This window comes from Dama dama, chromosome 31 (genome assembly GCF_033118175.1).
Source record: "Dama dama isolate Ldn47 chromosome 31, ASM3311817v1, whole genome shotgun sequence".
NCBI lineage: Eukaryota > Metazoa > Chordata > Mammalia > Artiodactyla > Cervidae > Dama > Dama dama.
Genome location: NC_083711.1, coordinates 48,661,566 through 48,676,386, shown reverse-complemented (window position 1 = coordinate 48,676,386; position 14,821 = coordinate 48,661,566). Strand labels below are relative to the sequence as shown.

At 38.6% G+C, this 14,821-nt stretch overlaps 1 protein-coding gene across 33 annotated transcripts in view; it reads left to right on the top strand.

Moving 5' to 3' along the window:
* The window catches only part of ABI3BP (ABI family member 3 binding protein), a 274,479-nt gene that overhangs the window by 230,068 nt on the left and 29,590 nt on the right, over positions 1-14,821 (top strand). For all 33 annotated transcript variants that reach the window (XM_061134006.1, XM_061134020.1, XM_061134000.1 and 30 more), the window contains 3 exons: positions 2,965-3,093; positions 3,826-3,894; positions 12,522-12,731. In XM_061134006.1, the coding sequence (XP_060989989.1) occupies positions 2,965-3,093; positions 3,826-3,894; positions 12,522-12,731 (408 nt within the window). The remainder of the gene's footprint in view (positions 1-2,964; positions 3,094-3,825; positions 3,895-12,521; positions 12,732-14,821) is intronic.

Below are 14,821 nucleotides of genomic sequence, written 5' to 3'. Positions count from 1 at the left end.
TCCACCAGCCTTCATGCTGACCTCAGTATTATGGTTCCAGGGGAAAGACTGGAGACTGGAATACTCAGGGTGACTGAGCAGGTCTAGTCTATGCAACAAGGCAGACTGCCTCTCACCTCTAGACTGTGGCATGCGTTGTCTTCTTCGCATAGAATGACCTCTCCCCGTCACCTGGGACACTCGTACTCCATCCTTGTCTTAAAGAAGCCTCCTATAACTCCCCAAAGTAGACTTAACACTGCTTATCTGTCCTATTTGTCCTTGAAACATACCTCTGTTAGAGCAAACCTCTGTTTTAGACCTACTTGTTCATGTCCTTGTATTCCCCTACTAGATCATGAGCTCTGTGATGACAGATGACACTTTCTCTGAATTCCCAGAACCAAATCCAGTCCTTACTGAGTGAATCCAGTAATCATTGAGTGAAACTATGAGTGAAATTAAGAATCAGCCCAGTTCAGAGCAAAGCTTCATCTCACTCCTCTTAAAGGCTGTTCCACTGGACCTGCCAGCTGATCACAGCATGTTCTCCATCTTTTCCCCCCTCTTCCCTCATGTCTATCTCCTAAATATTCTGTAGTGGAAATCAGGATAACATTGTTAAGTACAACTGTGGAAGATGAAACTGATAAGGATTTATGAGAAAGGGCATGGATGTCACTCTTTTCACAGGATGAAAGGAGGATGTGGTGGAGAAGCTTCCATGATATACTAGGGGACAGTGGCCTCTAGGTTGTTTTCCCATCAGCTAAAGGAGGGATCAGCCTATCATCCGTGTTGGTGGTGCCTGCCTGAGTCAAGGTCTAGGGACATGGCCCCAGTGAGGAGACCAGGTTTTCTTCATTAATTGTAACCTGGGGCAGCTGAGACTTGAACTTCTGTAGCTTTCGGGTCAGACTGAAAGTGATGCTCCAGGGTCCTCCATGGAAGAGTTAGGGGACCCTCCCCCCACAGAGCTCTCCTGCAAGGCTGTGTGTCTCCAGATGCACCTGTATGGCCCTGGTTCCTGCCACGTAAAAACTTGTTCACTCCCATCAATAAGCGTAGTTTGGTATAACTCATCCAGCCAGTGGGATGGTATAAACACATCCCACTTCTGAGATTAACTCTGGTGCCCTCCCCACCCTTTGCTATCCATCTCTAATTCAAAAGAAATGTCTACATTGAGGAAAGAAAGTGAAAATGTTAGTGGCTCATTCGTGTCCTACTCTTTGCGATCCTATGGACTGTAGCCGGCCAGGCTCCCCTGTCCGTGGAATTCTCCAGGCAAGAATCCTGGAGTGGGTTGCCATTCCCTTCTCCAGGGGATCTTCCTGACCCAGGAATTGAACCCAGGTCTCCCACATTGCAGGCAGGTTCTTTACAACACATCTGGCCTGATGACCATCACAGAAAGTGCATATGGAATTCAAGAAATCAGTTCAGTGTTCTGGGAGTTCTCTGAAAACATGCCTTCTCGCACATGTGCCACTGAGCACAGTTTTAGGCTCCCCCGAGTCATCTCTACCTGTCCCCCATCTCCAGATCTACTGAGGCCTCTCAGTCCTGCTCTCCTTGCCAGGATGAAAATACCATCCCACCATTTCCTGCTGGCTCTTCCCACTCAAAACATCTCCTGCTGGCTGCAGCGCAGCATCTCATGGCTTTCACTCATCCTCTCTCTGGGGCCCACTCCCACCAGGACCAGGAGCCCATCATCCATGATTTCATGCTGGGCCTCAGTCCTTACATCAGTCCTTACTCTTTGACTCTCTATCATCTGAGAACAATTCCTTTTCCCATGAAGACTATAAAAGCTAATCTAGCTTCCACTCTACGACAGATTGTAGCTCAGACGATAAAGAATCTGCCTGCGATGTAGGAGACCTGGGTTCAATCCCTGGGTCAGGAAGATCCCCTGGAGTAGGGAATGGCTACCCACTCCAATATTCTTGCCTGGAGAATCCCTTGGACAGAGGAGTGGTGGGCTGCAGCCCATAAAGTAACAGAGAGTTGGACACAACTAGGCAACTAACACTACTACCAGCCTCCACTCTATTCTACCCATATTTGCATAGACCTTGGGATGGATCCTATTTGGGAGACCTACATGTGTTTTTAGAGCAGAGGAGACATTGTTGAATACAACATCTCAGAGTAACACTGGTCTGGCCACTAGGCCAGAATCAGTCATTACCTTATAAACCTTTTACTTCTTCCCCCGCCATCTCCCATGCCTGTCATTTAATCTGTAGTCTGCCCACCCCATCCTCTTGACATCTTTCATGTAAAACCCCTTCCATCCAGTCTCACTGCTTCTTACATAGTTCTCCTTTGTCCTTGCCTACACAACTGCTTTAGTTCTTAATTTCTGTCTGCCACCAGCCTTGCAGCCTAACTTGCTCACTCTCTCCTTATCTGATCATGTTACTTCCCTAGTGAAAAATTTTTAATGGGCCCTTGTCATCTAAAAATAATATCTAAATCCATGGTATGCAAGGCCCTCCATGAACTGCCCTTCCCTGCCTGCCCCCCATTCTGCTCTCATTGCCTCCAGGCACTCTTGGCTCTCACGCCTTCAACATGCCACATGACTTTATGCTTCCCTGATTGTGTTCTTCCTGTAAACTCCACCTAGAATACAGCTCTCATGCCTACCTTACTGATCACTTTTCCTCTTTATTGGTACGCCCTCTAGGAAGGCATTCCTAACTTCGCCCCAGCATCCATCCATCATTTTTCCCCATAGACTTGTCTTCTCTGAGACCTTGTCTTATGCTTTTGCAATATTTATAATGCTTCAGTATAATTTGGCTCACATATATCTCCCAATCAATCAAGGACAGCAGGTCTTATTTTCTCTCTAATCCTGGCATATAGTGCCAAGTCACATGGTAAGTGCTTAATAAATATTTGTTGAATCAGTAAAGGCGGAACTCGGCAGGGCTCCCTACAAAACCTGACTCCTTTGGCTCTGCATTATAGGAATCATTTCATCAGGCCGAGTAACTTCCCCACCCTTGAGGGCAACACTCAGACCTACAGAAGCTCCCTTGGAGACAATGGAGACAGATAAAAAGCCACCGACAGTTCCTGCCTCAGAAGAAGATCTTGGTGAGTATGTCAGTCAAGTCCCACTGGATGCTCAGCCACAAAGTACCAGAAGATTTCAAATTCGGGAGAAAAGAGTCCCAGTTTTGGATCAGTACATTTTACTCAATTTTATGATTGATAGGGACATTTTAATTTACAATTACATTTACTTCTAATGACTTACTGTGGAATGTGCTCCTTTCCTTTGCAGACATAGAAGGAAGTGTCAATATCTTTAATAAAGTCTTCCTCAAAAGACCTAGATTTCCCAGTCCTTATTCCTAAATCATATGTCATTCCTAATCACACATAACTTAATATATGAATGCGTATTAGCTACTCGGTTGTAATCTTTGGTGGCAGTGGTTTGGTCGCTAAGTCATATCTGACTCTTGCGACCCCATGGACTGTAGCCTGCCAGGCTCATCTGTCCATGGGTTTCTCCAGTCAAGAATGCTGGAGTTGGTTGCTATTTCCTTCTCCAGGGGATCTTCCTGACCTGGGAATCGAACCCTGTGTCTCCTGCATTGTAGGCAGATTCTTTACAAACTGACCTACAAGGGAAGCCCAGTTGTAATCTTTAAATCATTTATTACTCTGCAGAACAGCTGCAGCAGGACACAGTTAAAGGCCTTGAAATGTGAATAATATGGATTATAATAATATGGAAATCAAAGTTGCGAGCAATTGACCAGGAGACATTATAAATATTTATAGCCTTTACTACTTTTTCATTGTGTCATCCATCCTCAGATAACATGACTGACTTTAGCTCAAGTCCAACAAGAGAAACTGATCCTCTTGGGAAGCCCAGATTCAAAGGTACGTATGATCGGCTACAAATCTTACTTTTAAGAGAGCTATCTTTGGTGGGTATATTAGTCAACTGTTGCTGTGTAGGAACTACAAAATCTTAGTGGCATATTCTTTTTTTCAATTTTTTTTTTTTTTTTTACTTATTTTTGGCTGTGTTGGGTATTCTTTGCTGCACGAGCTTTCCTCTAGTTGAAGCAAGCAGAGGCTCCTCTCTAGTTGCAGTGAAAGAGCTTCTCATTGCAGGGGCTTCACTTGTTGCAGAGAATGGGCTCTAAAGGCACACGGGCTTCAGTGGCTGTGGCTCCTGGGCACTTTAGCACAGGCTCAGGAGTCGTGCATGAGCTTAGCTGCCCAGTGGCGTGGGGGTATCTTCCTGGATCAGGGTTTGAACCTGTGTCCCCTACACTGGCAGGCAGATTCTTTACCACTAAGCCATCAGGAAAGCCTAGTAGCATACCCTAAAGAGGATTTATTTCTCATGTGTCTACAAGTCACATGGGGTCAGCTGATTTAGGATGTGCTTAGCTGGGTGATTCTGTTTCTAGCAGCAGGTACATCTGGGTCTCTTACGGGTTAGGCTGAGGTCTGCTCCACATCTGTTCATTTTGGTACCCAAGATGAAAGACTAACAGTGACCCAGGAGAAGCGGTTCTCCTAAAAATACAAAGTAAAGAGAGAAGGAGTCCAGATATAAAACATTTCAACCTCCTTGTGTTATACCTGCCAATATCAACGGCAAAAGAAAGTCACAGAGCTAAGCTCAAATCAAAGATAGGGGAAATATACTCTTTCCATGAATATAGAGGATATTTTTGAACAGTAATTTAATCTACCAAAGTAAAAGATATTATATGATATAGACCAGTGTTTCCTTTTGTGATCTGTTTTCTGAAGTATAAAATTTGATAAATTTTAATATATGTATATATTCATGCAACCATCGTCACAATCAAGATAATGAGTACATCAGTTCAGTTCAGTCACTCAGTTGTGTCCGACTCTTTGCGACCCCATGAACCGCAGCATGCCAGGCCTCCCTGTTCATCACCAACTCCCGGAGTTTACTCAAACCCAAGTCCATCGAGTTGGTGATGCCATCCAGCCATCTCATCCTCTGTCGTCCCCTTCTTCTCCTGCCTTCAATCCCTCCCAGCATCAGGGTCTTTTCCAATGAGTCAGGTCTTCACATGAGGAGGCCAAAGTACTGGAGTTTCAGCTTCAGCATCAGTCCTTCCAATGAACACCCAGGACTGATCTCCTTTCAGATGAACTGGTTGGATCTCCTTGCAATCCAAGGGACTCTCAAGAGTCTTCTCCAACACCACAGTTCAAAAGCATCAATTTTTCAGTGCTCAGCTTTCATCACAGTTCAATTCTCACATCCATACATGACCACTGGAAACACCATAGCCTTGACCAGATGGACCTTCGTTGGCAAAGTAATGTCTCTGCTTTTTAATATGCTGCCTAGGTTGGTCATAACTTCCTTCCAAGGAGTAAGCATCTTTTAATTTCGTGGCTGCAATCACCATGTGCAGTGATTTTGGAGCCCCCCAAAATAAAGTCTGACACTGTTTCCACTGTCTCCCCATCTATTTCCCATGAGGTGATGGGACCGGATGCCATGGTCTTAGTTTTCTGAATGTTGAGCTTTAAGCCAACTTTTTCACTCTCCTCTTTCACTTTCATCAAGAGGCTTTTTAGTTCCTCTTCACTTTCTGCCGTAAGGGTAATGTCATCTGCATATCTGAGGTTAAAATGAGTACATGCAGCACCTCAGAAAGTTTCATCGTGTACCTTATAATCCGCCCTCTTCACTTCCCCCACCTAACCCCTAGTCTCAAGGTAACCATATTACAGATTGTTGCTGTTGTTTTTCAGCCACCAAGTCGTGTCCAGCTCTTTGCGACCCCGTGGACTGCAGCACGCCAGGCTTCCCTGTCCTTCACTATCTCCTGGAGCTCGCTCAAACTCATGTCCATCGAGTCAGTGATGCCATCCAGCCATCTCATCCTCTGTCACCCCCTTCTCTTCCTGCCCTCAATCTTTCCCAGCATCAAGGTATCTTCTAGTGAGTTGGCTTTTCACATCAGGTGACCAAAACATTGGGGCTTCAGCATCAGCCCTTCCAATTCAAGGTTGATTTCCTTTAGGATTGACTAGTTTGATCTCCTTGCTGTCCAAGGGACTCTCAAAATTCTTCTCCAGGACCATAATTCGAAAGCATCAATTCTTTGGCACTCAGCCTTCTTTATAGCCAACTCTAACATCCATACATGATTACTGGAAAAACCATAGCTTTAACTAAATGGACCTTTGTCAGCAAAGTAGTGCCTCTGCTTTTTAATATGCTGTCTAGGTTTGTCATAACTTTTCTCCCAAGGAGCAAGCATCTTTTAATTTCATGGCTGTAATCACTGTCTACAGTGATTTTGGAGCCCAAGAAAAGAAAATCTGTCACTGTTTCCACCTTTCCCCCATCTATTTGCCATGAAGTGGTAGGACCCAAAGTCATGATCTTAGTTTTTTGAATGTTGAGTTTTAAGCCAGCTTTTTCACTCTCTTCTTTCACTTTCATTAAGAGATTCTTTAGTTCCTCTTTGCTTTTTGCCATTAGAGTGGTATCATCTGCATATCTGAGGTTGTTGATATTTCTTCCAGCAATCTTGATCCCAGCTTGAGATTCAGACAGCCTAACATTTCCCATAATGTACTCTGCATATGAGTTAAATAACAGAGGGACAATATATGGCCTTGATGTACTGTTTTCTCAATTTTGAACCATTCCATTGTTCCATGTCCAGTTCTAACTGTTGCTTCCTGACCTGCATACAGATTTCTCAGGAGGCAGGTAAGGTGGTTTGGTATTCCCATCTGTTGAAGAATTTTCTACAGTTTGTTGTGATCCACACAGTCAAAGGCTTTAGTGGTCAATGAAGCAGAAGTAGATTTTTTTTCTAGAATTTTCTTGTTTTTTCTGTGATCCAAAGGGTGATGGCAGTTTGATCACTTTTTCCTCTTCCTTTTCTAAACCCAACTTATACATCTGGAAGTTCTTGGTTCACCTCCTGTTGAAATCTAGTTTGGAGGATTCTGAGCATTACCTTGCTAGCATGTGAAATGAGCACAGTTGTATGGTAGTTTGAAAATTCTTCAGCATTGCCTTTCTTTGGGATTGGAATGAAAACTGACCTTTTCCAGTCCTGTGGCCACTGCTGAGTTTTCCAGATTTGCTGGCATATTGTGTGCAGCACTTTAACTGCATCATCTTTATAGGCTAGTATGCATTTTTGGAATTTCACATAATAGAAAATAATATATTATGAACTTCCTTTCTGATTTCTTTTACTTTTCATAACTATTTAGTGATGCATCCATGTTGGTATATGTATCAACAGTCTATTCCTTTTTATTGCTTAGATATATAATAATTTATTAAAACTTCATGACATTTGGGTTGTTTCCAGCATTTTTACATTACCAGTAAAGTATGCTATTCTATGACCATTCAGGTGCAAGTCTTTGTGTGTGCTTTCATTCTTTTTGGACAAATTGCTATAAGGGGAATGGCTAGATCGTATGTAAGTTTATATTTAACGTTTTAAGGAACTGTCAAACTGTTTTTCACAGCAGTTGTACTATTTTGCCTTTCTGTCAGCAGTGTATGAGGGTTCCAGTTCCTCCACATCTTTTCCAACACTTAGTATGGTCAGCCTTTTTCATTTAAACCCTTTTAAAAAGTATGTAGTAGTACCTGTGATTTTATTTTGCATATCCCTAATGACTAAGGATGCTGAACATCTTTTCACATCCTTATTTGCCATCTGTATATCCTTTTTGATATGTCTCTTTCAATTTTTTCTATATTTTTATTGTGTTGCTTATTTTCTTATTGTTGAGTTTTAAGAGTCTTTATATTTTCTGGGTTGAAGTTCTTTTTCAGGTACATGTTTTACAAACATTTTCTCCCTGTGTATCTTCTTTTTTAATTTTAATGAAGCTTAGTTTATTGATTTGGTTTTTTATAGATTGCCTCTTTGGTGTTACATTTAAGAAATCATTGACTAATCAGAGCTCACAAAGAGCTTCTCTGTTTCCTTCTAGAAATTTCTCCTCTGTTTCCTTGTAGAAGGTTTCTACTTTTACATTTAAGTCTATGATCCATTTTGAGTCAAATGGTGTATATGATACAAGATATGAATGCAAGTTTATTTTCTTAAGGATATCAAATTGTTCCACCATATTTGTTGAAAAATTATTGTTCCTCCACTGAATTTAATTTGTACCTTTGTCAAAAACCAGTTGTCCACATATACATGGAACTATTTAGGGGTTCTCTAGTTGTTCCATTGATCTATTTAGCTACCTTTCCATCAATACCACAGTGTCTGGATCACTGTGGTTTTATGATAAGTGCTGCAACCAGGCTGTGTTAGTTCTCCAACATTGTTTTTATTTCTCTAAAGTTGTTTTGGTGGTTCTAGGTCCTTTTGTATTCCTAGCTAAATTTTAGGATGAATTTATCAATGTCTAAAGAAAAATAGCCTGCTCATATTTTTATTAGAATGTCATTGAATCCGCAGGTCAATTAGAAGGCGTTGACAGCTGTACACTATTGTCCTCCTACTTATGAACACGGTATATCTCACCATTTATTTAGGTATTATTCATTTCTCCTACCAATGATTTTTAGTTTCAGTGAAATAAAACGTAAGAGTAGCATTTTAAGTTTCAGTTTCCTCTTGTTCATTGCTAGTATATAGAAAAACAACTGATTTTTTAGTACAGTGATCTTATATTCTACAATCTTGCAAAGCTCTGTAGATTTTTTTGTAGATATGCTGGGTTTTATATACAGAACTATGTCATCTAAGAGGAAGGTTTTACTTCCTCCTTTCCAACCTGAGTACCTTTTTTCTTGCTTTTCTATACTGACTAGAACCTCTAGAAAAACACCGAATTGAAAGTGAGGATTGATATCTTTCTCTTATTCTTTATCTTATAGAAAAACCATTTGGTCTTTCACCATTAAGTATGTTGTTACCTGTGGTTTTCTCATAGATGTTCTTATTGAGTTAAGAAAGTTCTCTTCTATTCCTGCTCCAGTGAGAATTGTTATCAGAAATGAATGCTAGATTATGTCTAATGATTTTTCTAGCTTTATTGAGATAATTATAAGGTTTTTCTTTCTTTTTTTTTTTTTAGTGTGTTAATATGATAATGTAATTGTCCTTGAATTATACATTAATTTTGCATTCCAGGGACAAATTCTCCTTGGTTATAGTGTATTCTCATTTTAATATATCATTGATTTAATTCCCTAAAATTTTGTTTAGAATTGTATTCAGTGAGGGATATTGGGCTGCTATTTTCTTTTCTTGTAAAATCTACTCAAGTTTTAGCGTCAAAATAATACTGAACTTTTCAATTTTCTGAAAGGTTTTGGAATTAGTATTGCTTCTTCCCTAAATATTTGGCAGTATTCACCAGTAAAGTCATCTGAGCCTCACATTCTTTGTGAGAAGTGTTTTACTTGTAATTCATTTTAATTGGAGAAGGAAATGGCAACCCACGCCAGTACTCTTGCCTGAAAAATTCCATGGACGAAGGAGCCTAGTAGGTTACAGTCCATGGGGTTGCAAGGAATCGGACACAACTGAGCTACTTCACTTTCTTTTCTTTAATAGGTATAGGACTATTCAGTATACTTTCCTGCATAGTGAGCTTTCATAATTTTTGTCTTTCAAATTATTGGTCTATATCATCTAAGTTGTCAGATTTATTTCACTTTCTTTTATTTTGATATCTGAATAATCTGTAATGATGTCACATCTCTTTTTCCTGTTATTGATAATATGTGCCTTTTTTCTCTTTCACCTAATCAGCCACACTGTAGGTTTGTCAGTTCTTTTGATCTTTTAAAAAGTTCAATTTTGGATTTCATTTATCTTGTATATTATTTTTCTGTTTTCCATTTCACTCATTTTTACTTTGATCTTTATTATTTCTTTTTTCTGCTTAATTTGACTTTAATTTGCTCTTCTAATTTCTTAAGGTTCAAGATGATTTGAGACCTCTCTTCTTTTTAAATATGAAATCCAGTGCTACATTTTCCCTAGGTATTATTTAAGCGGCAACTAAAAATGTTTGATATACTGTGTATTCAGTTTTACCCTATTCAAAATACTTTTAAATTTCCTCTTGGTTTCTTCTTTGGCTTATTAGAAGTAGGCTACTTAATTTCCAAATATTTCAAGATTTTCAAGAGATCATTCTGTTACTGATTTTTATTAATAACTTCATTGTTGTGATATACTCTGTTTTTCCTGAGTCATTTTAAATTTATTGAGACTTTTTTATGGCCCAGAATATAGTAGATCTTGGTGTGTATGTTTTGTGTATACTTTAAAAGAATGTGTATCTTCCTAGTCTTAAGTGGAATATTATATTAGTTTACTAGGCCTGCCAAAACAAAATACTATAGACTTTGGCTTAAGTAACCAAAATTTATTCTTTCACAGTTCTAGAGGCCAGAAGCCTTATTTCAAGGCATTATCAGGTTTGATTTCTCATATTGGAAGTTAAATCTTCAACACAGGAATTTTAGGAAAACATAATTCAGTCCACAACAAGTGTTTTATAAAAATGTCAATTAAGTCAATTTGCTTGGTTATATTGTGCAATTATTTTATATCCTTTGTGATTTTCTTTCTTTCTTTTCTTTTTTTTTTTTTTTATTAGTTGGAGGCTAATTACTTCACAACATTTCAGTGGGTTTTGTCATACATTGATATGAATCAGCCATAGATTTACACGTATTCCCCATCCCGATCCCCACTCCCACCTCCCTCTCCACCCGATTCCTCTGGGTCTTCCCAGTGCACCAGGCCCGAGCACTTGTCTCATGCATCCCCCTTTGTGATTTTCTATCAACTTGTTCTATCAGTTAATGATAGAATACCAAAATCTTTAGCTCTAATGTAGATTTATTTCTACTTTCTTCTTCTGTCATTTTTTTTTTTTTTTCCGCTCCCTGTATACTAAAGGTCTGTATTCAGATATAGACCTCAATTACTTAGGATAGTAATAAGCTCATGAATTGATTCTTTATCATTATAAAGTGACCTTTTTTAATGGTAATATTCTTTGATGATATGGTTAGGTTTAAATCTATTATCATCTTGCTATTGTTTTTAGTTTGTTCCATCTATTCTTTTTTCCCCTCTTTCTTTCTTTTTCAGCCTTCTTTTGGGCTGAATATTTTTATGATTCCATTTTACCTTTTTTGTTGTCCTCTTAGCTATACCTTTGTTTTGTTATTTTAGTGAATAATTCGGTGTTCATAGAATGTGTCCTTAACTTCACAGTCTACCTTCCAATGATATTCCACAACTTCATAAACAGTTGACTGTGAAGTATGAGAACTTCACATCAGTATAGCAGCTTCTCTTTCCTGGCTGTTGGGCTATTACTTTACTTTTGCATGTTATATAGATCACACTAAATTGTAATTATTTTTGTTTAAACAATAAGCTATCTTTTAGAAAGAATTAAATGATAAGATAAATGTTATGTATATTTACCTATATAGTTACCATTTCCAGTGCTCATCATTCCTTTGTGTGCAGCCATATTTCCATCTGGCATCATTTTCCTTCTGCCTAGAGGACTTCATGAATCTTCCTTGTAGGTTGGGTGTGCTAGTCATGAATTCTTTCAGTTTTTGTATGTCTAAAAAATATTTTGCTTGTTTTTTTAAAGATATTTTCACTAGTTATAGAATTCTAGATGATAAGTTTTTTTTGTTGTTTTGGTTTTTGCTGTTTAATATATAAGGACATCTCTCTGTTGCCTTCTCACTTGCTTTCTTTACAATGAGAAATCTTTAAGATCCTTCTTTGTTGTCCTAACATGTCTTTTCTTCTCTGCTCTCTTTGAAGATCTCTAGAAATTTAATTTAGGTTTTTTCTTTTTTTTTTTTTTTTTAGGTCTTTTTTTATATCTTCCATTTCTTAACTTTTTGACCATGTGAATTATAGTGATAGTAATTGTTTTATTGTCCTTGTCTGATGATTCTAACATCTATGCAAGTTACAGTTTGACTACAAATGATTTATTTTTCTCACTATGGGTAATATCTTCCTGTAAGGAATTTATCCAGTTGGGTGCTGTATATGTTTGTTATTCCTAAAATATTGTTGGATTTTATTCTGGGGTGCAATTAAATAACTTAAAACCACTTGATCTTTCTGAGCCTGGCTTTTAAGGTGTATTGGTAGGACCAGAACTGTATTTTAATGTAAGGCAAATCATTCCCCACTACTTAACCAAGATCCTTTTGAGTACTCTTTTCAATACCCCATAAATTATGCAGTTTAAACCGAATTACTTTTGGATATTAGCATAAGCTAAACCTATTTAGAAAATTAACTCAATAGTAACATCCATATCATGTATCCCAAAGAGAGGATTTTGGATTTTCACAAATTCAAACCATCCACATCACAGCTTTCATCCATCTGCTTACAGTATTAGATCAAATATCCTCAAACAGATTGTTATTTATGAGTTCTCCTCCACCTTTTTTACAAGCTCACAAAAAACCAAAATGCTCAATGTCCTCTCTCTCTTAGGGCCTCACGTGCGGTATATCCAAAAGCCTGACAACAGCCCCTGCTCCATCACCGACTCTGTCAAGAGATTCCCCAAAGAGGAGGCCACAGAGGGGAATGCCACCAGCCCACCGCAGAACCCACCCACCAACCTCACTGTGGTCACTGTGGAAGGGTGTCCGTCCTTCGTCATCCTGGACTGGGATAAGCCGCTCAATGACACTGTCACAGGTAAGAGCGTGGCATGCGGACTATTGCTACGGTGGGAAGCATTGATAATATGATGCTCTGGGAACGTGGTACCTTAAGTCAGACTGTGACCCTGGGTGATGTATCTCAGGAGCAGCAGGTCCCTGCAGAGTTCTGCTGTCTCTGTCGCAGATGATTTTCAAAAGTGCCGTAAGATGGGAAAGATAGTCTTTGTCCTGGTTATGGTCTCTCTGTTAACCTAGCAGATCTCTTTAAGTTATAAATCTTCTTTCTCCTCTCAGGACTTTTTCTCAATGGGAAGGTATATCTAGTCTTTTCATTACCAGAAAATTACAAATGACATATGAGAAGTTGCCACTGCTAATAGTATTTAAATCAATTTTCCTTTCACCATCCCAATTTCTAGATTGACCTAGAACTGTGAAGCAGGCTAAACATTATTTCAGTCATTTTATGAGAGTTTTTTTTACTTTAAATTTATTTTTAATTGGAAGATAATGGCTTTACAATGTTGTGTTGATTTCTGCCATACATCAGCATGAATCAGCCACAGGTATGGTTTTTAAAACTTCTGTTCCTGGTCAATTTTCTGCTCATCTCAGAGAATTTTGGTTCTGCTACTCCTCATAAAAATGATGATGAAAAATAAGAAACTCTGAGTCGCTCTTTTTGTTTTGTGGGATTTTAATTTTCCATAATGAACAAGAGAGTCAGAGTAGAGAGAAGAGGGGAGGGTGGGATGACTAACCACCCAGATCAGCTAGAGGGTGAAGCAAATATTGTGAGTGCAGGCAGGTGGAACGGGGGGGCCACTGAGAGTCTGTCAACGGGAGGACAGAGCAGTCCGCAGGGCAGGGTGAGGAGTGGGGAGACACAGAAGCTGCCAGAAAGTTTTCTTTAAATAAAGGAGAAAATAGCAGCTATTTCTCCTCAGACAAAACCATTTAGTCTGGGCAGCTTCCAGCATAAGCAGCTGCTTGCTGTTCGGTCGCTAAATCATGTCCAGCTTTTTGCGATCCCATGGACTGCAGCACACCAGGCTTCCCTGTCCTTCACTATCTCCCAGAGTTTGCGCAAATTCAGCAGCTTATCTTTGCTTAACTGGCCTTTTTTAAAAAGGAAAAAAAAAACATATTTTGTCAATTTCCTTTCTCAGTTTTGACTAGTCTTCTTTACTTGGGATTAGGCCAGTAGGTACTATCATCCCAATATCTAAAAATCAATCAATTTCTAAGTGTTGATTATATGTATTAAAAGATTCAAAATTCTCAATCCATATGCAGTGCTAATAAGGAGTTCCTGTAATAATCTTGAGACTTAGTTCTTACAAGACCAACCGATTTATAAAAATTTCACTTCCCTTAAAGATACAGAACATCACATTGGCATTGGTTAATCTAATATGTCTAATAATCTAATACACATTCATTTAGCTATGATTTAACTTCTGAAAACAGCAGGATTTTCCTTTCTGTATTTTCCTTTTATCATGTAGCTTTTTAAAATGACATAAATCTGTAATCTCAAAGTATCATAAATAGGATATACTTTATCTAACCAATTAGTTTTAACATTATTATTAACATTATTAAATGTTAATGAGCTGTTGAGATCTTTCACTAGATACTGGATTTACGATAACAATTTTCATGGATAAGGACCATACCTATAATAATAATATTTTATACATAGAAATAAGTCAGTATTTAGTCATTATTTACTTAGTTTATGTTTAAACATTGAACCATATGCCCTGATGATCTATTTTTTCCATTACATGCCACTTGATTTCAAATATAATCTTTTATAAACCAGTAGCTCAGATAATAGATTAATTCTTGTATCATTAGGAATGGTTTTTCAGGAAAGGATTAAGAAAGGTAACAAAAGAGAGGGAACATATTCTTCATTTCCCTAGTTGACTTCTGTCAGTAATCTTTCTTCTAATTGATAGGCATGTATTCACCTCTAGTAAATACATCCAAATTCTGATGCTTCTCCATGACCCTTCTACACTAAAGTAGAAGTAGGTACACCATAGAGATTGGCCATAGCCTAGATCCTTGGACAACTTAAAGTTAAGTTAGTCATAAGTTGTCATTTTGTGATAT